The sequence below is a fragment of the Suricata suricatta genome, chromosome 5 (assembly GCF_006229205.1).
Source record: "Suricata suricatta isolate VVHF042 chromosome 5, meerkat_22Aug2017_6uvM2_HiC, whole genome shotgun sequence".
Taxonomy (NCBI): domain Eukaryota; kingdom Metazoa; phylum Chordata; class Mammalia; order Carnivora; family Herpestidae; genus Suricata; species Suricata suricatta.
Genome location: NC_043704.1, coordinates 60,318,093 through 60,342,364, shown reverse-complemented (window position 1 = coordinate 60,342,364; position 24,272 = coordinate 60,318,093). Strand labels below are relative to the sequence as shown.

The 24,272-nt window shown below is 37.5% G+C and overlaps 1 protein-coding gene and 1 pseudogene across 1 annotated transcript in view; both read right to left on the bottom strand.

Moving 5' to 3' along the window:
• GRAMD1C (GRAM domain containing 1C) overlaps nt 1–24,272 on the bottom strand; it is a 67,379-nt gene that overhangs the window by 26,324 nt on the left and 16,783 nt on the right. The window contains exons 4-6 of the mRNA XM_029939325.1: nt 14,104–14,222; nt 11,295–11,427; nt 8,140–8,302 (exon numbers count right to left, since the gene is read on the bottom strand). Coding sequence (XP_029795185.1) covers nt 8,140–8,302; nt 11,295–11,427; nt 14,104–14,222 — 415 coding nt within the window. The remainder of the gene's footprint in view (nt 1–8,139; nt 8,303–11,294; nt 11,428–14,103; nt 14,223–24,272) is intronic.
• LOC115291757 overlaps nt 22,960–24,272 on the bottom strand; it is a 1,823-nt pseudogene continuing 510 nt past the window's right edge.

The following is a 24,272-nucleotide window of genomic DNA, read 5'->3' as shown; positions in this document are numbered from 1 at the left end:
ACATTAAAGTGGGTGGACTAGGATTTGAAGGCCTAGTGAACCTTAGAAAACTGAAACAATTTGACCCGCCAGTATTATGGGGAGGTTGGAATCAAGAGAGTGGCTGGCAACGCATGGTCTGAGAGGGACTTGAGTCGCCACCATTCTTCTCCTGGCATCCACCAAGGCGGGGCCACAGAGAACAGGCCCTGAGATCCGCCCTACCTACATTGAACCATGCCCATCCACACTGGAGAGCTGGATTCTTCTTTTTGTGCTATTTCTTTTTACTTTTTTTCAATTTTTCCTAATTATTTTTAATTTTTAAATAATTTTTTCCCTGTTTTCTCTTTTCTCTTTTCCTATTTCCTCCTTTTCTCCCTTTTTCCCCTGGAGTCTGGGAAAGACCAACATTTAAGCACTGCTGTGATTAGATCAACCCTTATCATCCAGATATTTTTCCCTTATCTCATTCTTATCTCTCTCCTCTGCAGGTTTTAGGCTCTCATACTGTCCTTTATCTCTGGCTATCCCTGTGCCCTCAGCTTTTTTTTTTTTTTCCTTTCCTGTCCTCTCTTTTCTTTCCAGCTCCCTTTTTTTCCCTTTCCCATTTGGTTTGTTTGCTGACCAGATCTGTCAGTGTGTTTGCGTGCTTGTGTTCCCTGTATGTCTGTCTGTTTTCCTTTTCAGGGCTACCTCAAGAAACAGGCCAAAGCACACATAGTGGAAAGCCTCAAATATCCCTGAGTAATGAAATATATTAATTACAGGCACAACAAGAGAAACTGAGAGACACCATTAAAAGAACATATCCTGAAATGACAGGCCCTGGACAGTCAAAGAGCCTCCTTTAATAGAGCCATGCTAACAGGTGCCCAGTGCAGAAAGAGCTTTTAAAACTGACAAGAGACAGAAAGCTAGCCAAAATGACAAAACAAAAGAACTCTCCTCTAAAGAAATTCCAGGAAGAAATCACAGGGACAGAACAGCTCAAAACACACACAAGCAACATAACTGAATAAGAATTTAGAATGGTTATCATAAAATTAATCACTGGGTTTGAAAAAAGCATAGAAGCTGTCAGAGAAGATACTGATACAAAGACTAGGAACCTTCAAAATACCTGTGACGCGTTAAAAAAGGCTATAAATGAGGTGAATAATAAGATGGAGGCTGCCAAACACGGATTAAAGAGGCAGAGAGGAGAATAGGTGAATTAGAAGACACAGTTATGGCAAAGGAAGAAGCCAAGAAAAAGAGAGAGAGATTGATATAGGAGCATGAAAGGAGAATCAGAGACCTGAGCGATACAATCAAACGGAACATTATCTGCATCATAGAAGTTCCTGAAGAGGAAGAAAAAGACAAAGGTACGAAAGGGGTGCTAGACCAAATTATACACGAAAATTTCCCCAATCTGGGAAAAGAGAAAAACATTGAAATTAGAGACATACCGAACTCCCCTAAGATGTAACATAAACCGACCTTTAGCATGACATATCATAGTGAAACTGGCAAAATATAAAGAGAATTCTGAAAGCAGCAAGGGAAAAAAGGGCCTTAACATACAAAGGGAAACCTATCAGAGTGGTTACAGACCTATCTACTGAAACTTGGCAGGCCAGAAAGGAATGGCAGGAAATCTTCAATGTGATGAGCAGGAAAAATATGCAACCAAGAATTCTTTATCCAGAGAGGCTGTCATTCAAAATAGGAGAGATAAAGGTTTTCCCAAATAAACAAAAGTTGAGAGAATTCATAATCACCAAACCAGCCCTACAAGAAATCCTAAGAGGGACTCTATGAGGGAAATGTAGCAAGGAATATAAGGTTCCAAAGACATCACTACAAACATGCACTCTACAGGGAACACAATGAATCTAAACCCACATTTTTCAATAATAATACTGAATGTAAATGGACTGAATGCTCCAGTCAAACAACACAGGGTAGCAGAATGGATCAAAAACCAAAATCCATCTATTTGCTGTCTACAAGAGACTCACCCTAGACCTGAAGACATCTCCGGATTGAAAGTAAGGGGATGGAGAAATATCTACCATGCGACTTGACGCCAAAAGAAAGCTGGAGTAACCATACGTATATCGGACAAACTGGACTTTAAAGTAAAGGCAGTAACAAAAGATGAAGAAGGACATTAGTTAATAATTACAGGGTCTCTACATCAGGAAGAGCTAACAATTATAAACATCTATGTGCTGAATTCGGGAGCTCCCAAATGCATAAAACAACTAATCACAAACAGAAGCAATCTTATTGATAAGAATGTGCTAATTGCAGGGGACGTTAATACCCCACTTACAACAATGGATAGGGCAACCAGGCAAAAAAATCACTAAAGAAACAATGGACCTGAATGGCACACTGGAACAGAGGGAATTAATAGATATATTTAGAACTCTGCATCCTGAAGCTAGGGAATTCACTTTCTTCTCGAGTGCACAGGGCACATTCTCCAAGACTGATCACATACTGGGTCATAAAACAGCCCTCCATAAATACAAAAGAATTGAGATCATACCATGCACATTTTCAGATCACAATGCTATGAATCTTGAAATCAATCACAGGAAGAAGTCTAGAAAACCTCCAAAAATGTGGAGGTTAAAAACTACCCTACTGAAGAATGATTGGGCGATCCAGGCAATTAGAGAGGAAATTAAAAAATATACAGAAACAAATGAAAATGAAAATACAACAATCCAAATTCTCTGGGACACAGCAAAGGCAGTCCTAAGAGGAAAGTTCATTGCAATCCAGACCTATTTCAACAAACTAGAAAAAGCGCAAACTCAAAACCTAACAGAGCACCTAATGAAACTAGAAAGGAAGCAGCAAGAGCACCCCAAACCCAGCAATAGAAGAGAAATAATGAAGATCATGGCAGATTTAAACAAGGTAGAATCCACAAAAACACCTGAACAGATCAATGAATCCAAGAGTCGGTTTTTTTGAAAAAATAAACAAAATTGATAAACCTCTAGATAGGCTCCTCAGAAAGAAAACAGAGAACACTCAAATAGACAAAATCATGAATGAAAATGGATCTATTACAACAGATCCCTCAGAAATACAAGCAATCATCAGAGATTACTATGAAAAATTAATATGCCAACAAACTGGACAACCTAGAAGAAATGGACAAATTCCTAAATGCACATACACTACCAAAATTCAAACGAGAAGACAGAAATCTGAACAGACCCATAACCAGTGAAGAAATTGAATCAGTTATCAAAAATCTCCCAACAAATAAAAGCCCAGGGCCGATGGATTCCCAGGGGAATTCTACCAGACATTTAAAGCAGAGTTAACACCAATCTTTCTCAAGTTATTCCAAAAAATAGAAATGGAAGGAAGATTTCCAGACTCATTCTACGAAGCACATATCACTGTGATTCCTAAACCAGGCAGACCCAACAACAACAAAAAAACTATAGGCCAATATCCTTAATGAATACAGATGCAAAAATACTCAACAAGATACTAGCAAATCAAATTCAACAACATATAAAAAGAATTATCCATTATGATCAAGTGGGATTCATTCCTGGGTTACAGGGCTGGTTCAATATTCGCAAATCCATCAATGTGAAACATCACATTAACAAAAGAAAAGAAAAAACCATATGATCCTGTTGATAGATGCAGGAAAAGCATTTGACAAAATGCAGCCTCCCTCCTTAATAAAAACCCTTGAGAAAGTCAGGATAGAAGGAACTTACTTAAACATCATAAAAGCCATTTATGAAAAGCCCACAGCCAATGTAATCCTCAATGGGGAAAAACTGAGAGCTTTCCCCCTGAAATCAGGGACACGACAGGGACGACCACTCTCACCACTGTCGTTTAACACAGTGTTGGAAGTCCTAGCATCAGCAATAAGACAACAAAAGGAAATAAAAGGCATCAGAATCGGCAAAGAAGAAGTCAAATTTTCACTTTTCATAGATGACATGATATTCTACATAGAAAACCCGATCAACTCCACCAGAAGCCTTCTGGAACTGACCCATGAATTCAGTAAAGTTGCAGGGTACAAAATCAATGTACAGAAATTGGTTGCATTCCTATACACCAATAATGAAGCAGCAGAAAGAGAAATGAAGAAACTGATCCCATTCACAATTGCACTAAAACCCATAGAATACCTAGGAATAAACCTAACCAAGGATATAAAAGACCTGTATGATGAAAACTATAAAAGACTTATGAAGGGAATTGAAAAAGACACAAAGAAATGGCAAAACATTCCATGCTCATGGATTGGAAGAACAAACATTGTTAAAATGTCATTATTACCCAAAGCAATGTACACATTCAATGGAATCCCCATCAAAGTTGCACAAGCATTCTTCTCAAAGCTAGAACAAACTATTTTAAAATCGTATGGAATCACAAAAAACCCCAAATAGCTAAAGTAATATTGAAGAAGAAAACCAAACAGGAGGCATCGCAATCCCAGACTTTAGCCTCTACTACAAAGCTGTCATCATCAAGACAGTATGGTAATGGCACAAAAACAGACATATGGACCAATGGAATAGAATGGAGAACCCAAAACTGGACCCACAAGTGTTTGGCCAATTAATCGTTGACGAAACAGGAAAGAGTATCCAATGGAAAAAAGAGAGCCTCTTCAATAGGTGGTGCTGGGAGAACTGGACAGCAACATGCAGAAGAATGAAACTAGACCACTTTCTTACACTGTACACAAAAATAAACTCAAAATGGATGAAGGACCTGAATGTGAGACAGGAAACCATCAAAACCCTCGAGGAGAAAGCAGGAAATAACCTCCTTGACCTCAATCGCAGCAATTTCCTCCTCGACATATCTCCAAAGGCAAGGGCATCAAGAACAAAAATGAACTATTGGGACCTCATCAAGATAAAAAGCTTCAGCACTGCTAAGGACACAGTCTAAAAAACTAATAGGCAACTGACAGAATGGGAAAAGATAGTGGTAAATGGAATATCGAATAAAGGGCAAGTATCCAAAATCTACAAGGAGCTCACCCAACTCCATACCCGAAAAACGAGTAATCAGTGAAGAAATGGGCAGAAGACCTGAACAGACACTTCTCCAAAGAGGACATCCAGATTGCCTACAGACACATGAAACGATGCTCAGCATCACTCATCATCAGGGAAACACAAATCAAAACCACACTGAGATACCACTCACACTGGCCAGAGTGGCTAAAATAAACAAATCAAGAGACTATAGATGCTGGTGAGGATGTGGAGAGACAGGCACCCTCCTACACTGTTGGTGGGAATGTAAACTGATACAGCCACTCTGGAAAACAATGTGGAGGTTCCTCAAAAAAGTATCAGTAGAACTCCCCTATGACCCAGCAATAGTACTGCTAGGGATTTACCCAAAGGATACAGAAGTGCTGATGCATAGGAGCACATGTACCCCAATGTTCATAGCGGCACTTTCTACAATAGTCAAATCATGGAAAGACCCTAAATAATGTCCATCACCTGATGAATGGATCAAGAAGATGTGATGTATGTATGTGTATATATATATATATATATATATATGTGTGTGTGTATATACACACACATACATACAATGGAGTACTACATGGCAATGAGAAAGAATGAAATATGGCCATTTGTAGCAAAATGGATGGACTTCAAGGGTGTCATGCTAAGCAAAATAAGTCAGGTGGAGAAGGACACATACCATATGTTTGAACTCATAGGTCTAACAGAAGAAATCTAACAGAGGACCATAGGGAGGTGAAGGGGGAAAGAGAGTTGAGGAGAGCGAGGGACACAAATTATGAGAGACTATAAAATACTGAGAACAAACCGAGGGCTGAAGAGGGAGGGGGAGGCAGGAAGGGGGTTGGTAATGGAGGGGGGCACTTATGGGGAGAAGCAGTGGGTGTTCTATGGAAACCAATTTGACAATAAACTATTATAAAAAAATTTAAAAACATTAGAAGAAAACAAAAAAAACCCAAAAACAAACACATGTAGAAATGCTACATAGGTGGTGATGTGCTCTTAGTCATTTTTAAAATAAGTGACGTGATATCAGTTTGTTTCTTTACTAGTAATATTAAGTTGAATCAGTTGATTAAGTTGGTGGATTCTAGGTTTCCTTTTTAGCAAGTTATTTTTCTTTCTATGTAATTAACAAGTGATCCCCTGAGACTGTGTATCAAAGATTGAGATTATTTTGCTTCCTGACAATCTTTTAACCAATGATTTTAGCATCCACTGATGATTCTTTTCTGAATCAATTAAGACTATGATGATTGCAAAATAAAGATTTTTACATTCTGGCAAAAGAAAAAAAATTATGATTTTAAATAAAATGTCTGGTGTAAAATAATCTGCCATCTATCTAACTTCACTAAATCCACACACAGATTTCCTGGGATGGTTTTCTTCTTTTGACCTTTCTTATTTTCCCCGCTTAACTGACTTCAAGTATCTTCATAACCTCACAACTTCCAGAAAATAAAAAATAAATTCATTATAATACCCACTTAATATGGATAATAAGCCCGAAATTTTGAAATCTACTTAGGGGAAGCAACAGAAGTACTTATTATCTAATGATAATCTAATAAGGAAAAGTCATCGCATGCACCTTAAAGAAAACCTCCACAAAGGAAGGCTAAATGTTACATGTAAGGTCTTATTGCTGTAAAACTAGTCTTTAAAGGGACATCAGGAAGGAGGAAATGTGATCAGGGCTAACATGCAATACAGCAACTACACTGCTGTTATTCTTTATTTCTAGATATGAACACAGTTTATATGAGATATAATACTCCGTATGTAACTTATCATTAATGTTAATTTTATAGGATCAATAAGGAAGCTTCTTTTTGAGGACCATTCTTATAGGAGGAGCAGGTGAAAGAAAAGGGGGAAAAAATTCCTGTTTTGGTGTCACTTACCTATCTGGCCACTGGGTGCCAGAGTAGATCTTCCTAAAGTCAGAGTTGGGCCAGGCAGATTACTAATTCATACATACTGCAGCATACCAGTGCATGAGTGATAAGGACACTAAGAGAGTCCAGTCATTCATGGAGCTCAGTCCTCCTAAAAAACTCTCAACTATCTTTTCAAAATAATTCAACAACTGTCCAAATGCATTCTATTATTTTTAGGAACTACTGTATTTTTGTTTATGTTTTCAAGATCATGGATTTAGTTTTCATTAAAGATACTTACTACAGCATTCCCAAACCAAATTCTAACTTGATTTGGATTTTGCTTTTCAGGGAATGTGTCTTGGTTTGCTTTTGGATTTGGATTTGATTTTAGATTTGACTTGGATTTAGTTTGGGTTTTCATGGATTTGGTTTTCACTTACAGTAAAAGGCTTCAGGAGCTCCCACACCAGGTCTAATCTGAAATAGTAGCTGAACTAGCAAATACAGTCATGTCCTACAGATCCAAACCACTATAATGTCCCCATTCCCAATATTCTGAATATTGCCAGACAGACGGCAGATACAGCAAAATCCACTGGCATTGTTCCCTTTCCTGAAATTAGAAAGTAGTCACTACTCAGTATCTTTCCCAATGTCCCCTCACTGACTTCAGATGTCAACATTACAATTAAAACAAAAAGATTCCTTAAAATATCCACTTAATAAGTATGATAAGCTCCAGGTTTTCAGTATTAACTTAGAGAAAGTAGAACATGATTTTCTATAAAGTTTCCTTTAAGAGAAGCTGGATTTTATTTTTATTATATTCTCTACTTTTGCATCTCTTTCTCTTTCTTTTTCCTTCCTTTTTTTTTTTTTATTTTTGTTTTTGGTAGTTAAAAGAAAGCACAATCTATGGCGTCTAAAACACCATGCAGATTTTTATCCAGGTTTGCTTTTCCATGGCTACTGTTCCATCTCCATTGACTTAAGGCTTGGAGTTTTGAAGGCTAAATGTGATGGAGATCTTCGCAATCCAGGCTTCTGAAAAGTGGAGATGGGTTAGATCTAGCAGCTTCTTCCCCTATTTTGTATCAACTTCCACCATTCCTTTGGTTCTTTATAGAGTGAGAATGTGAATAAATTCTCAATCTGCACTCACCCAAAACAAAAATAAACATTAAGAGACACAACTGAAATTTTATTATAATTTGTAAGAAATTCTTTACCTTCATCAACAGAATCTGAGGTGCTGCTTTTGTCCAGAGAAAGATATTCGTTTTTATTCAAATCCAATGATTTTGATGACACTCTACTTAACCTCTTCTCTGAAGTTAGTAAAGGACTCTTTTTCATCTGTTTCTCACTTTGGGGTTTCTCTTTCCCTAACCCCTAAAAGGCAAACAATCCACTTTAAAAAACAGATTATTGGCTGAGAATTTAAAGTGAGATCTTAAATAATAAAAACTCTTTGAAATACAGCTCTTTGGAAAATGTATTGTTTGCATCCATCACTTTTCCAATATAGTCCATAAAATATTGGTAAACAATTATATATGATAATATATTCTGAAATCTTCTTACACGGTACTGAACAATAAATCTAGGAAGAACATTATATAAAAAGAACTCACAGTTAACATCATGTGAATCACTTGAGCAGAAGGAAAAGGGGAGCAGAGGACAATAACAGAACAGTCGTTTCTTTAGGGTGGGCAGGGGAGAGGAGTCAAACCCGATTAGACCCCAGACAATACCTGCCCCATCATCTCAAGGAAGAAAATTCTCCCATTCTCAAGACCAGTAACTACAGGGGAAAGAGAAAGAAAATAGAATAAGAGTCACATAAGAGTACAGTGGAGGAGAGAGGATCAACAGGAAACAATTTCACAGCAAACTCTTAAGAACACAGTTGGCTTTGCCGCTAAGGGATTAAGGGATTGGGCACTAAAATATATTCAATATTTGATGCTCTCTATACTTTCTGAGAATGGTTTAATCAAGATATGTCATTTCTATAATAAATTTAATGTTAGGTGCTAAGGTATGAATGCTATTGCCATGTTAGTATTCAAATAGAATAGTATTATAATTCAGTTTAATAGAACAGCATAAAAATATCAACTATACAACAAAGGACTTCCTTGCACTGAAAGAGAGTATATCTACAATCCTGACACTTCCTGCCCCAGGAGATCTCTGATCAGCACTGAAGCTCCAGAGGGCATAAAGGCTTCTATTGGCCACTCAGGGAGCAGAATAACAACTGGGACCCAGGCTACAATTTATAAAAAAGTTAAACTACCCTGGTCAGAGGACTGATTCTTCAAGCAGAGATACTGCTAAAATTGAGACTTGATTTATTTGGGTGTCCCACACTACAAAGCAACATGCTCACTTAGCTGACCCAGAGCCTTTTTAGCAGATGCTGAGTAATTTTACACACATATTTCTCATATTGTTCCTAATTAAGGTATGGCTCCAATTATAAAGAAGATAGACAAATACTTACAGGAAAAGTAACAGTCACTATTTTTTAGTGGTTGACATCTGACCAGTTTTTATTTCTTTGTGTTCTTTTCTATATTTCCTGAATTTTTACAAAGAATATTAATTTTATAACTCAAGAAAGACCTATTTCATCTTAGAAAAAATGTTTTTTCTCACATTTTGTTATTTCCAACTTTCTTGGAAGTAAAAAGAAAACAAAGTTAGTGACCTATGGTATTTGACATCTAAGAATCTACCTCATCTTACTGTTCTTGAATGCAATCTTAAAACATTAAAATCTTCCTGTACATTCCATTCTCTTTTCTTAAATGAAACATGACCTCCCTCAGAGACAAAGCTGGAAGCAAGAACCAATGGAGTAACTATTCTAAGAGCAGGTACAGAAGACCATGTCAAGGAGGTTGTAAGAAGGACTCAAGATTAGTAATTTTGAGAATCTTGTCCTCAAAGTCAGATTTTTATAAAAGGATCAGGAGATTGCAGGAGACTTCCTGTCCTGTTACCTCTCCCAAATTGAGTGGTTTGGTTTCCTCCATGAGAACACAAAAAGAGATAAGCACCCAGAAGTACCTCCCTTGCTACAGTAGTAAGGTCCTAAGAATCTCTAGATAAAGAGTTTTGCAAGAAATCCACAACATAAAATCAGACTGAGACAGATGCATGATGATTGCCTGAAAAAAGGTGATAACTTGGCGGCCTTTACATATTTAATTTCAATGTTTTCCCAACATTTATTCACAGGAGATGCTGAGAGCTCCAAGGGAGAAGTTACCAAAGGCCCATTGCTGGCCACGTGCAGATTCACCGTCAATTATAATAGCTTATGGTTGTTGAATACTTAATGTGTAACAGGGATTGTTTAAAGCAATTTCACATCTATTAATTCATGTAATCCTTATTAAAAATACTATGGAGTATTATTGTCTTCATCTTACAGCTGAGAAAACAAAAGCATAGAAATGTTAAGTAGTTAAGTTAACTTAAGAGCATTCAGGTAACAAGTGGCAGAGATAGAATTAGAAACTAAAGCTCTACTTTAAACCATGAAATTCAGCTTTGGCCCCAGACTTGCATCCCCAGTCATCAGAACAAAAGCTGTATAGTAGGAGCACTCTCAGCACTTAGAAAGAATGCAGTCTCTAAATACCATTCTTCACTAAGAAAGATGGCCCTTTAGGAAAATGGCTAATACTAAGTTTGGGACAGTAAGTGTACAAAATGTGCCTGGGACACATCATTGTGCCAGAAAGAAAGGAAGCCATCAAAGATTATTGACCATTTCTAAAAGACAAAGGAGCCCACCTGAAGGGGCTCCTCTTGTCAGGAAGACAAACTGAGTATTAAAAATAATAATAAATAATGACTTAAATGATAGAAACCCATTGGGGGGAAAAAGCAATGGGCTTATAATGATATTTGAAAAGATAAAGGCAAAAACTATTAACTAACTGGATGTGCCTGCTCTCATGGTCAGTTTACGAAGCATCTACTGTTACTCAAGCATGCTACTCAGGATTCTCATCTTCCCCTGCAAAACAGATTCTTCTCACCACACACCACTCACCCTGAGAAAAATTCTGCTAACTACGAATTTCTATCTTATTTTGTTTTTAATGATGCCTATCCCCCTTATAGATGGATGCTCAGGGAACTGTCTGGTAGTTTTGCATCATATCCAGATCTGAACAGAATCACATATTATTCCCATATAACCTCAGTTACTTACAGACTTAAAACCTTTTTCCTAAAATAAAGGAGCAGCTTGAAATCTTAAATTTTAAAAATTCTGCACACTGTATTTTTATTTGATCTGATATTATGACTAACATATGACAGCATCAGATATATTTTAAAAGGGATATCATACACTAACCCCTTTTGGTGAATTTCCATCAATTGACTCTGTTTCTGAAACACGATTAACTGATTCTCGGGTAAAACTGATGGACTTGGAAAATTTTTCATCTCTCTCCCCACAGTCATCCAAGCTGCTTCTTCCTGGACTTCTATAAGAAACACATCATTATAGAAATATAATCAAGGTTAATTCCATATAAGTAAGTGATTTAGTCTCCCCACTGAGGTCTTTTCTATTATACAGCATTTTGACAACGAATGGTTTTTGCAATGTAACAAATAAGTGCTACTTATAACAAGGCCATCTCTTTACATCACATGCAGATTGCCTTTATTTCTGAAAATAAGATGTGCTCATATGAGATCTTATAAATTTTAGAAACCATTAAAAAATTAACCAAGCACAAATGGCAATAACAGCAAGTAACCGAATGATTATTATAGCTGGTTTAAATTTCAGTTTGGACTGCCACAAAGCTTTGAAATGTGCTGGCTAGATGTTTGGATTAGATGCCAGTCATCAGAAGGCAGCTTTGGATCTCCTTCCTTCAACTGAGTCAGCTGGACTCAGTTCCAGCTGAGGTGGCGAATCCCTCCCAGAAGAGGGTGCTCCTGATGTCCTAGCACAGACCCCACTGATTAGTCCATGCCCCTTTTCTTGTTCTTATTGTTCCTAAGAACAAGGTTTCAGGAATAGCTTTCAAATGGTCATAGGAACATGACTACAACAAACATCCTGGGACTTGCTTTTCTTCTCTCAGGGAGGAGCATAAAGAAAGGAAAATCTATTAAATATAAAAGAAGTACAACTGATCTAATTTCCAGGCCTCAAACTTATTAAGCAATTATTATTCTTATGTAATCATTGCTAGATAGAGACTTAAAGCTCTTCTAAAATAAAGTAGCAGCCTAACATCTTTAGCTAGGTTATCCTGAGGAAGGAAGAGAAAAGACAAAGGGCTTCCACCCCTATTCTACCCCACCCAAGTTAAAACTTAGGTCTGCCACCAAATCACTCCTGGCCAGGTAGAATGGCAAGGCTGAGGCGGACCTAACAAGAAAAATGGCTCTTTGAGACTAGCCCAGCGGCAGAGTGTCTGCACGTGAGGATTTTAAGGATGAGAGTGAGTTGTGGAGAAATACAGAAAGGAAAAAGGAGAGAGAGTGATGGAGAAATTGAAAATGAATACAAAGAAGATGGAAGAGCGGAGTAAAAAAGGTTTGAGACAGATATGCTTCTTTTAGGAATAGGAAGAAAGGGAAAAGGAAGAGAAGGGGAAATGAGGATCTGGCCACATCTACTCTTTGAAAGCACTCAATCACCAGAAGTAGTTCTGTAATGACCTCAAAAAGCAGGACCTTAGAGTATATAAAGCATTTGGTCAAAAATACTTACTCTCTCTTTCTTCAAAGACTAGAAACTCCTTGAGTTGGCAGGGACCTTGGAGATTATCTCATTTATTTAACTACCTCATTTCAGAGATGGGTAAAGTGAGGATTAAAAAGGCTAAGAGATTTGCTTGAGGTTTCAGATACTTGGTGGCCAGATCCAGACTTGAATCCAGATCTTCCTCATAACCCAAGGCTCTCTACAGTATGTCAACTGCTTTTCTACCCTGCTCCAGGACCTGAAACTAGTAAACTTTTCAAGGAGAGTAGTACAATGGAAATTTTTAACTTTACAGAAAACTAATAAAATATGCATGTGCAACCATGTAAAAAAGTCTAAAATATTGATGCTGAGCTGAAACAAGATAAAGAGGATCAGCATAACTAGAAGACTACCTAAATAGAGAAAAACTGTAAACACACTGAGACTTCTGAAAAATTTCCATTTTTACATTTATTTGCTAACAATTTTTAAGAGTTTTATTAAGATATAATTCACATTCTACAAAATTCACCCCATTTAATGTGTACAGTGCAGTGGTTTACAGAGTTGCACAGCCACAACTACTATCTGCGTTTAGAGCATGTTCATCCCCATAAAGAAATCCTGAACCCATTAGTAATCATTCCCCATTCTCCCTTCCTCCCAGCCCCTGGCAAGTACTAATCTACTTTCTGTCTCTGTAGATTCATTCTGGACTCCACTTCACATAAACGGAATCATACATTACCTGGTCTTGCGTTACTCGCTTCTTTCACTTACTTCCTACACTTACAACATCTACTATAGAATTTTAATGTATTCTTTGTTTTTATTGCTGTGACCTCAATTACCATTGGACAAAATGCACTTTTATTTGTGTAGATTAATAAAAATGTCCACTCTTCCAAATGAATCCCCATCAGTCAAAAATAATCTCATCTCTGAATTTCTTTATCACATTATCTATTGCTCCTTTTGGCCTTTGTCATTTTCAGCCCTGTATCACAATTATTTGCATTCTCCATAGTACTAACAGCTCCTTTCATTAATCTATTAATATTTATTGAGTGCCAAGTACATGTTGAGCACTACGCTAGGGTTTCCTTGAGGAAACATCATATTATCTTTGTATCCCTCAAAATACTTACCAGCTAATTTATTTTATAGTTATCTACAACCTCAAAGCTTTTTATGCTTTACTAAAACCACGCTTTAAGCAAATCCTAGATAACAGAGTTATAAAATTAACATTTCCTTATATGTCATATATTTACTTACCAATTTAGCAAACTATTCAATGTCCTCACCTTTCACTTCATTCCACTACAGAGACCAAAGAAGCAAATTCCACCCAAGGATAACTTAACAGAAATTTCAAATTAGTAAAGTCTAAAATAATTCTGCTTTAATTAATGATTAATAAGTCCTGATAGTTAAAAACATTTTGCTCTACCTTGTCTGCACATTGTCATCGATTGACAAAGATAGGTTTTCCATCTCTTCAGCATTTAAGCCTAGCTCATTACCATAGTTCTGCTGGAGCAGCTGCCAGAATTCCTGTCTGGTCAGGTGCTAAAATGACAGAAGAATTACACTGAGTATTGGAAAATATAAGATACTATAACATAGTGATTCAAACATGAATTTTCAAGTCAAAATGACCTGTTGTGTAGACTGTAAATGTGAAAGTTTGGTAGTAATTTGGCCTTTTAAAACATCAGTTTTCTGTATCTATAAAAAGTTGGTTAATAGGGGCGCCTGGGTGGCTCAATAGGTTTAGCATCCTACTCTTGATTTGGGCTTAGGTTATGATCTCACAGTTCGTGAGATTGAGTCCTGCCTCAGGCTCTGCACTGGCAGCATGGAACCTGTGTGGGACTCTCTCTCTCTCTCTCTCTCTCTCTCTCTCTCTCTCTCTCTCCACCGCCCCCCCCCACCCTGCGCTCTCTCCCTCTCAAAATAAATAAATAAACATTAAAAAAATGTGTTAACAAAACTTACCTGACAGGGGTAATACTGGGAGTAGATAAAATTATTTTAAAGTGTGTAACATAATAACTTGTGTAAATGGGAAGAGGTTTCAAATTGTCTCTTCATAAAAGTTTGTTCATAGTATTTGACAATCACTAATCTTCAATTTAAATTCTACAATCCAATAAAAAATTAATAAACAAATTCTACAATCCAACTGTCTACCATGACCACCGAGTCAGCAGAGTTCTAATCATCAAATCAAAACCACTCTCTTAATCCATAATGTATCTGAAATTTTTGACCATTTTTAAAACTTTATATATCAGTAAACTTTGTTATATTTTCTTAAAATATAAAAGGCAACAGGCTAGAATTCAGAGTATTTCCTTTAATTTATTTGTAACAAAATCCAGCTTGTTCTTTCTTTGTAGGTAACATAACACTGTTAAAGTCATCTAATATAAAAAAGTCTTGCATGCATTGTATACCAAAACAAAAACAATAATAATATGATAACCAATGGTCTGATTTCTAGAAACATTTTAGGTGGTTAATTACATGAATAAACACAGTAGAGGGAGGTAGCATAACACCTGAGGCAACTGTTGGCAAGACGATATATCCCTTATTCATTCAGCAAATATTTATTTAGAACCTACAAAACGTGTATCACTGCACTAGATGGCTAAGGATAAACATGATGTATACAAGTTAAGCTCCTTGTTCTCAAACAACTTATGGTATAGTTGAAGAAACATGGGAGACTTTTAAGTTAAATATGACAGGCTATAATATTAAGTACTAAAGTACTGATAGAGGCAACATACTATAAAAGTCTAAAGGCAAGAAATAATACTGTGGATCAGCATGATCAGATAAGGCTTCACACTGGAGAAGTGTCTTCAGCAGAGCTGAAGGAAGGACATGAATAGGGAAAACAGAGAGATAAAGAAATTTTGAGAGAGAGTAACTGACACACGAATACAGAGTAAATACATAAAGAACATAGGTAATGTTTGTTTTGAAGTCAGTTTATTGACCTAACTGGGGTAAAAAAGTTTAAGTTGGAAAATAGGGATAAATATATGGAGATTTAAGGGGCCCAAATATATGCCTTAAATTCCTCCCTGGTATTCCCCTTGACAGATGCCGCTTCCTTTTATCTTTCTCCTGTTTCTTCTCCATGGCTAGTGGCTATGGAATCTTTGTTACATTATACTAGATGACCTTCATTATATTTTATGAAACCTCAAAGAGATTAAGAACAAAATTTCTGCATTTTAGACCACTAGCTTCCAATTTGCCATACCCAGACAGCTTAAGATTCCACAATAGTAGTTTATGAAAATTCAGACATTATTATCAATACTTCAAAAAATAAAAAATATCCAAATGATTACCTACAATAAAGTTATTCAAGCTAAGTAAAATGTCAGGTCTCTTTGAGGCTGAATTACATTAGCCCAGAGGAGTTATTCAGGCTCATAAGAAACTCTCATTGCAAATAATGTTTGTCTAATAATCAATAATGTTCTAAGATTTTATTGTTTAGAATATACTACTTGTTTGGTGGACAAAGTGTTTTGAAGACTAGTGTCCATAAAAGAAAAATAAAAAGGATCACTAGTGGTAGAGAAAGTTAAGGAACTTGATTCTTGATCCTAACACATTTCTTTTCTGATTCCCACAGCCATTTGTGAACAGCAGTTAGCACATAACTCAATCTTTCAAGGTCACTATCTTTGAAATACTTCTAGTGTCATAAGTGGATGGTTAACTTTATAAAGAGAAACAAGAAATATTTTAATATAGTTGTGGAAGATTAACATTTAAAAATTTCTCTGAAATAATAAATATCAAACTATTCAAAAAACAGACTAACGAAGTAGAAAGCCAATTATAAATATTCAGTCGGTTTCCTACAAGTGAAAGGCATGAAACTCAGACATAAAATATTAACAATAAAACACAATTTTATTTGAGTACATAAATATCTTAAATACATTATCAAATACCATCAGGAAGTTGATAGTTAATAGAATAATTTCAATATACTTTTTTATTTCTTAGTATATATATATTAAGCATACTTAGTATATATATATATATATATACACAAACTTCTATACATACAAAGTATAAAGTACTTATATATGAAGTATAAAAGTATTCATGTATATAAATTAGTGGAAAACAAAATAGAACTCATTTAATTCACCATCTTTTTTTAAGTTCACCATTTGATAGATCTGCTTATTTGTTAAAAACAACATTTTCTACAAAGCTGATCAGAAAAGACAAAAAAATGTGGTCATTTATAGTTATGTTGAAGATTTAAACATTAAAACATATCTACAGACTGATATCATAATTCTCTGAATAATAATAATGATTCTCTGAAGAGGTTGTTTTAAAAAACATCCTAAATTTTTACCAAAGGTTGACCACCTACCTGGAAACAACGGAGGCTCCGGGTTCAGCCTGCAGGGTACTTTAACAAAATAAAGATGAACCAAGAAGCAATCAGATACGACTCAAAAGCCAGAAGATCAATTTCTGGCCCAGAAAGCTTTGTATTCTAAGTATTCTGCAAAGGCTTTATCTGCAGCAGAGTTCCAAATATTTAATGACAACTACGTAAAATCACTACTTCAATCTTCTCTTTTTGTTATGAGAGGCTTTTCCTTATGAAAGACAAGTCCTACTGAGTTTAAAGCCCATTATTTGTCACTTCCTGGTTTGTAGTATCAGCACTCTTTCCAAGGTTGCAGGTCAGAATGCAGATTTGGTAGTTACACCTCACTCTACAGGTTCCTAAGCCACTCCTACTAGAAGAGGATAGGTAAACAGGGTTTTATTAAAGGGCCAGTTCTCAATTTCTTCTGTTCCACACAAGATTAGAAACAAAAAATGCAAATGAAAATATCTTGCTTATGCTCAACTACTACGTCAATCTCATTTTAAAGATTAAAAATACATCAAGGGTTAAATTTCTTTCTCCATGCTAACACTTTCTATTCAATTCCAGCAATGTCATTATTACTTCTTTGTATGCCACTTCTTTAGTATTGATGTTAGCAGCCCCAACAGACTCATGCATTAACCCTTTACAACTATCAAAGATTAAGTTCTTGAGTATAATAAATGGAATGCCAGGAAATAGCAAGAAGAGTGAGCTATTCGGGTCAAGCAATTCCAATAAGCACTCAGCACATCATTCATCACTGAAAAGTTTACATCTTTGTTACTTAACAGTTCTTTCCTTTAAAAACATTTTTTACTTTCTTCAGAATAATTTCCTGGCAGGGACCTGGGCTATAATAAACACAGAGAGTCTCATCTACCAATTCCAATTTCTTTCCCTGAAGAAAAATGTTCTTGTAAATAAAAAATCATAGCTTGCCCCAATTTCTACCTAGTTATTCCATTTAATTTAGTAAGGCATGTAGACAACATCAAATGCTAGTCAATGAACTGCAAGGATATCCTTTAGGGGGGTTGCTAAACCTACTCTTTTTATGCAATAGTAGAATGAGGGGCCAGAGCAACACTGGAGAATACCACTCCCTCAAATGAAGAAAGCATGGGGGCTACTGTAAACTGTCTAAAAATCAATGCTTTTGACATATTATAGTAATTCTCATGGGCTGAAATTGTAGATAGATATCTTTATTATGGTAACCAAACTGCAATGAGAAAAATATACCTTAGCTATACCGTAAATGATCTTATATACTTTTGCTACATATAAACAGCCCTATAGTAAACCGTCAGTAAGTATTTAGTAAATTTAGAAGGCTTACAAGGGAAAATAGAACCTGAGACTGAGCCCCAAGAAAGCCTGGCACGCAAAGGCTAAGTTGACGAGGAGTGGCCAGCAAAAAATAATGAGGGAAATACCAGACAGATAAGAGGGAAGTCCAGAAGGAATGATGTCATGGAAATCAAGGAAAGAAGGTGCTTCAAAATGGAGGGAGTGTGTTGTAGTGTGGAATGTTGCTGACAGATCAAGTACGTGGAGAACATCCATGGCATGTGCAAGCGTGCCAAGGAGTGAAACAGCCAGTTCTCAAGACTAGCATTGCCAGATGAGGGCCCGTGGTTGGGAAAGGAGAGGAGAAGGGGGAAGGAAAGAGTTAGTGGGGAAGGGGGAAGCAGCCAGGGCAGGAGGAGCCTTGTATGCCATGCTCATGAATGTGGGGATTACACTGTTAAAATATGAAAAGCCAGGGCACCTGGGTGGCTCAGACTTCCAGCTCAGGTCAAGATCTTGTGGTTCCTGAGTTTGAGCCCCACACTGGGTTCTCTGCTGTCAGTGCAGAGTCTGCTTAAGAGCCTCAGTCCCTCTCTCTCTCTCTGCTCCTCCCCAACTCATGGTCTCTCTCTCTCTCTCTCTCTCTCTCCCCCTCCCTCTCAAAAATAAACATTAAAAAAATTAAAAATATAAAAAGCTACCTACTAGTTTCACATAGAAAAGTAAAAAGTTCAAAACTGTGGTTTTGAAAGATACACTTTTAAAACCACTACCACTTTGGTAAAAATCTAAATGACAGATTACAGTGTTAAAAAGAGATAGTTAGGAGACTATTGTACTGGCTCAAAGTAGAAATGATGAGGGCCCGTGGTTGGGAAAGGAGAGGTAAGGAACAAGGATACATCCAGGTTTCCGGCTTGGGTGACCAGGGAGAAGGAGGTGCACTTCACGGACCGAGGGAAAATAGGTGGAGGAGTTCTGCTAACCAAAAAGGGAAAACAGAGGGAACACTATAAGAATACAAATACTTCTCCACTACCAGGCTATTATGTAGAAAATGTGACTAAAATAGTTAGCAATTTTACATTTATTTTTCCAGGCAGGTTTGAATGTTGTACTTAAATTTATAGCACTACAGGAAAACTTCTAGATTTCCAAGTACAGTAATTCCAAAACCAGTGATCACTGGGGAGGGGCATGAGAAAGAATAAGGGGATTTGACAAGGCTGAGGAATCTGCAGGAGATGGCTGGATGACACTCCTCCAAAAGATCTCAGAATTTGACATTAACTTCCTAAACCGACCACCTTTTGGAGAATGGCCCCAGCACCGTCAGTGGCCTGGAGTTGCGCTCAGAGTGGCTGATTCTCACAAACCACTCACATACTGTATCCACTCACTCAGTGGCATAAATACACTAAGGCACAACATGGGGACAGTCCTTTCTAGTGATTGGAAATCTTTCATTCAGCCACACAGGTGCTCAACACCTTGGAAGTCAGGTATTAGTAATCAGAACTTTGCATGATAAGCATGGAATCAGAGCTAAGGTAAACAGTTTTAAAGGACCAACCTTGATATTGGTGTGACCTGATGATTCATTTCTCTAGTGATCTAGAGAGATCTAGAGAGATCTCTAGTGATCTAGAGAGATCACATTTCTCTAGTGATCTCAGCTGACCTCTGTAATTCTGTTTTTCTGTCCTAAGTCCTAAGTTCTTGGCCTAAATCCAGCCAAGGCCCCTTCAGACTGACATATTTGTTCTTTATATACATAAATACACTCATTTTATATTTTTTAAATGTTTATTTTTGAGAGAGAGAATGTGAGTGGGGGAGGAACCAAGAGAGAGAGGGAGACAGAGGATCTGAAGTAGTCTCTGTACTGACAGCAGCAAGCCCAATGTGGGGCTCTAATTCATGAACTGTAAGATCATGACCTAAGAGGAAGTCAGATGCTTACCCGAGTCACCCAGGTACCCACAACCATTTTAATCCACTTTTCCCCAAAACGGCTGAGGAATAGGACACCCTTTTGTCATTCTCCTATTAGCAATTCCCAAAACAGAAGCTGCAATGACAAAAATCAAAATTTGGAGGGAGGGGTGTCTGTGTACATTGGAAGAGCTCCTCTTAGCCCTCACCCCTAATTCTGACACATGCCCCTCCTTCTGCCCTTAGGGAATAAGTCAGAAAGCCAGTCTGTCTCTTTTAGCCTTAGAATTTAAAATGAGTGCATATTTTTGCTCTCAGGGGCCCTCGTTTTTAATAATCTCTCTCAAAACGTATTCTTAAGTTTGCATGGAGAGCTAGCTTCATAGCAGCCCCACATACTGGCAAGAGAGACCACTATTATCTCTCTGAGAGAAAAATAGTACAAAAGAACATTTTTATTCTATACACATCCTGCCTGTATTGTTAATCAATAATATTATGATATCACTAGGAACATGAAAGGATTAATATTGAGGCTTGAGCTTTAACCAAAAAACTTTTAAGTTTTAAGCCTTGTTAAAAGTAAGAATCTTATAGGGGCACCTGGGTGGCTCAGTCGGTTGAACATATGACTTTGGTTCAGGTCATGATCTCACAGCTTGTGTGTTTGAGCCCCACAACAGACTCTGTGCTGACAGCTCAGAGCCTGGAGCCTGCTTCAGGTTCTGTGTCTCCTTCTCTGCCCCTTGCCCGCTTGCATGTGCACTCTCTCTCTCTCTCAAAAATAAACATTAAAAAAATTTTTTAAGTAATAACCTTACATATTCATCCTGTTTTCTTAATAATTCAAGTATACAAAAGATAACAATCCTTTGGACATTGAGGATTCTTCAGTGTTTCAAAATAATCATTTGTTCTCATGTCACATAGAGGTTTAAGAAACAGCTAAGGCATACCTTGACTGTTGTTTCTATAACTAAATGCCTGTTTTCACCCCATTCTTTGCCTTTTTCTTGAGCAGAGAATTGAAAACATCTTGTTACTTAAATGTAATGATCATCTGGATTCAAAATCACTGAAGTTTTACTAAACTGAATCATTCAGAAAGTATTTATTGAGCATCAACTATGTATAACACTATAACTTACTGTCCACTCTTAAAATTTTTTTTCTAATGTTTTATTTATTTTTGAGAGAGAGAGAGAGAGACAGCATGAGCAGAGGAGGGTCAGAGAGAGAGGGAGATACAGAATCCGAAGCAGGCTCCAGGCTCTGAGCTAGTTGTCAGCACAGAGCCTGACGCAGGCCTCGAACCCATGAGATCATGACCTGAGCCAAAGCCGGACGCTCAACCGACTGAGCCACGTAGGCGCCCCACTTACTGTCCACTCTTAAGAATAAAGGGCATGACTGACAGAGTGCCAGACGTTACTCAGTAAAACAAGATGTATGCCAGAGCAGTTCTATAGTGAACACTGACCTGGTCACTGCACATAAAACAATGAACAAGGCAGACATGGCCCTTATCTTCAAGGAGTTTATATTCAAACAAGGAGAACAGAAATAGAACAAAAAAGTTATTAGTGTCATGAACTTTACAAGGGAAAATTGCAAGGTGTTACAGAAAGGGGAAGGAATGGACCTGACTTGGTCTTATTAATGAGTTTCATTTCAAACTAGAGCTGGGAAAGAACAGGCACAGAGAAGGCGCTGAACACCTACCACAGGGGCGGGGAGAAGGCCGAGCGGTTACGAATGGGGAGGATGCACTGAGATGAAGCTGGAGTGGTGGGCGGGGCCCAATCATAGGATCCCTAGATAAAATTTTAGATTTTTAATCCAAGGGAAATGGGTATTAAGCATGAAGCTATACATTTTCAAAAGATAGGTATACATTTTCAAAAAGATAAATTTGGTTGTAGTATTATTCAGAGGTCAAAAACTTTCTGTGAAAGGCCAATACAGTAAATATTTTAGGCTTTGTAGACCAATCTCTGGCAAATACTCAACTCTGCTGCTGCACTGTGAAAGCAGCCATATAATAAATAAACAAAAGAACATGGCTATGTTTCAGTAAAATTTTATTCATGGACATTGAAATTTGAATTTCATATAATTATGTATGAAATATTCTTTTGATTGTTTTAAAATCAACTTAAAAATGGAAAGCCATTCCTACTTTGTGGATTCTGTTTTGGATTCTATATCTCCCTCTCTCTCTCTCTGCCCCTTCCCAGCTCACACTCTGTTTCTGTCTCAAAAATAAACAAGCATTAAAAAAACATTTAGAAAAAGGGTGCTAAGCTCAAAGATAGTGAACTATGTTGAAGTGCTATAAATTACCACATGAATAACCATAGTGACAGGTTAAACACATGTCTAAACACTGAGGATTTATGTTAAGCTAAGTCAAATATCTGAAATAAACTGTTCTTTCTGAAGCAATACATCAAAGGAACCTTATGAATGAAAAAATGTATTTTTTTTTCTCATTAAACTTTTGTTTTAATGGGTCTCAAAATTCTGTGACAGATTGTTGGTCAAGTTGTTTCCTTTAAAAAGTACTGATTTTAAAAACTAATAACTTAAAACTGCCACACACACACAAAAAACAAATGGTCCACAAAACACTCTCCCTTCCTTCTAAAGGTTTTACGATGCATTGTTATCATTAACCAGTCTTTTACTATTAAACTTAAATGGCCAATTGACACAAACAGTTCTGACACCGTTCTTCCACCTCTGATTAAGACAAGTATTGGGGTGGCAAGTATTGGGGATAATATTCATTTAGCCTTCTGAGCTTTCTGGGCAGACTTGGTGACCTTGCCAGCTCCAACTGCCTTCTTGTCCACTGCTTTGATGACACCCACAGCAACTGTCTGTCTCATGTCACGAACAGCAAAGCGACCCAGAGGAGGATAGTCAGAGAAGCTCTCAACACACATGGGCTAGCCAGGAACCATATCAACAATGGCAGCGTCACCAGATTTCAGGAACTTGGGATCATCTTCCAGCTTTTTCCCAGAACGATGGTCAATCTTCTCCTTCAGCTCAGCGAACTTGCAGGCGATGTGGGCAGTGTGACAGTCCAGCACAGGTGCATAGCCGGCACTGATTTGGCCTGGATGGTTCAGGATAATCACCTGAGCTGTGAAGCCAGCTGCTTCCATCGGTGGGTCATTTTTGCTATCACCAGCCACATTGCCTTGATGAACATCTTTGATAGGTACGTTCTTGACGTTCAAGCCCACATTGTCCCCAGGAAGAGCCTCACTCAAAGCTCCATGGTGCATTTCAACAGATTTTACTTCAGTTGTAACGTTGGCTGGAGCAAAAGTGACCACCATGCCAGGTTTGAGAACACCAGTCTCTACTCTACCCACAGGGACGGTACCAATACCGCCAATTTTGTAGACATCCTGGAGGGGCAGACGCAAAGGCTTGTCAGTTGGACGAATTGGTGGTAGAATGCAATCCAGAGCTTCAAGCAGTGTGGTTCCACTGGCATTGCCATCTTTACGGGTGACTTTCCATCCTTTGAACCAAGGCATGTTAGCACTTGGCTCCAGCATGTTGTCACCATTCCAACCAGAAATTGACACAAATGCTACTGTGTCAGGGTTGTAGCCAATTTTCTTAATGTAGGTGCAGACTTCCTTAACGATTTCCTCATATCTCTTCTGGCTGTAGGGTGGCTCCATTTTGTTAACACCAACAATAAGTTGTTTTACACCCAGTGTATAAGCCAGAAGGGCATGCTCACGGGTCTGCCCATTCTTGGAGATACCGGCTTCAAATTCACCAACACCAGCAGCAACAATCAGGACAGCACAGTCAGCCTGAGATGTGCCTGTAATCATATTTTTGATGAAGTCTCTGTGTCCCGGGGCATCAATGATGGTCACATAGTACTTGCTGGTCTCAAATTTCCACAAGGAGATATCAATGGTGATACC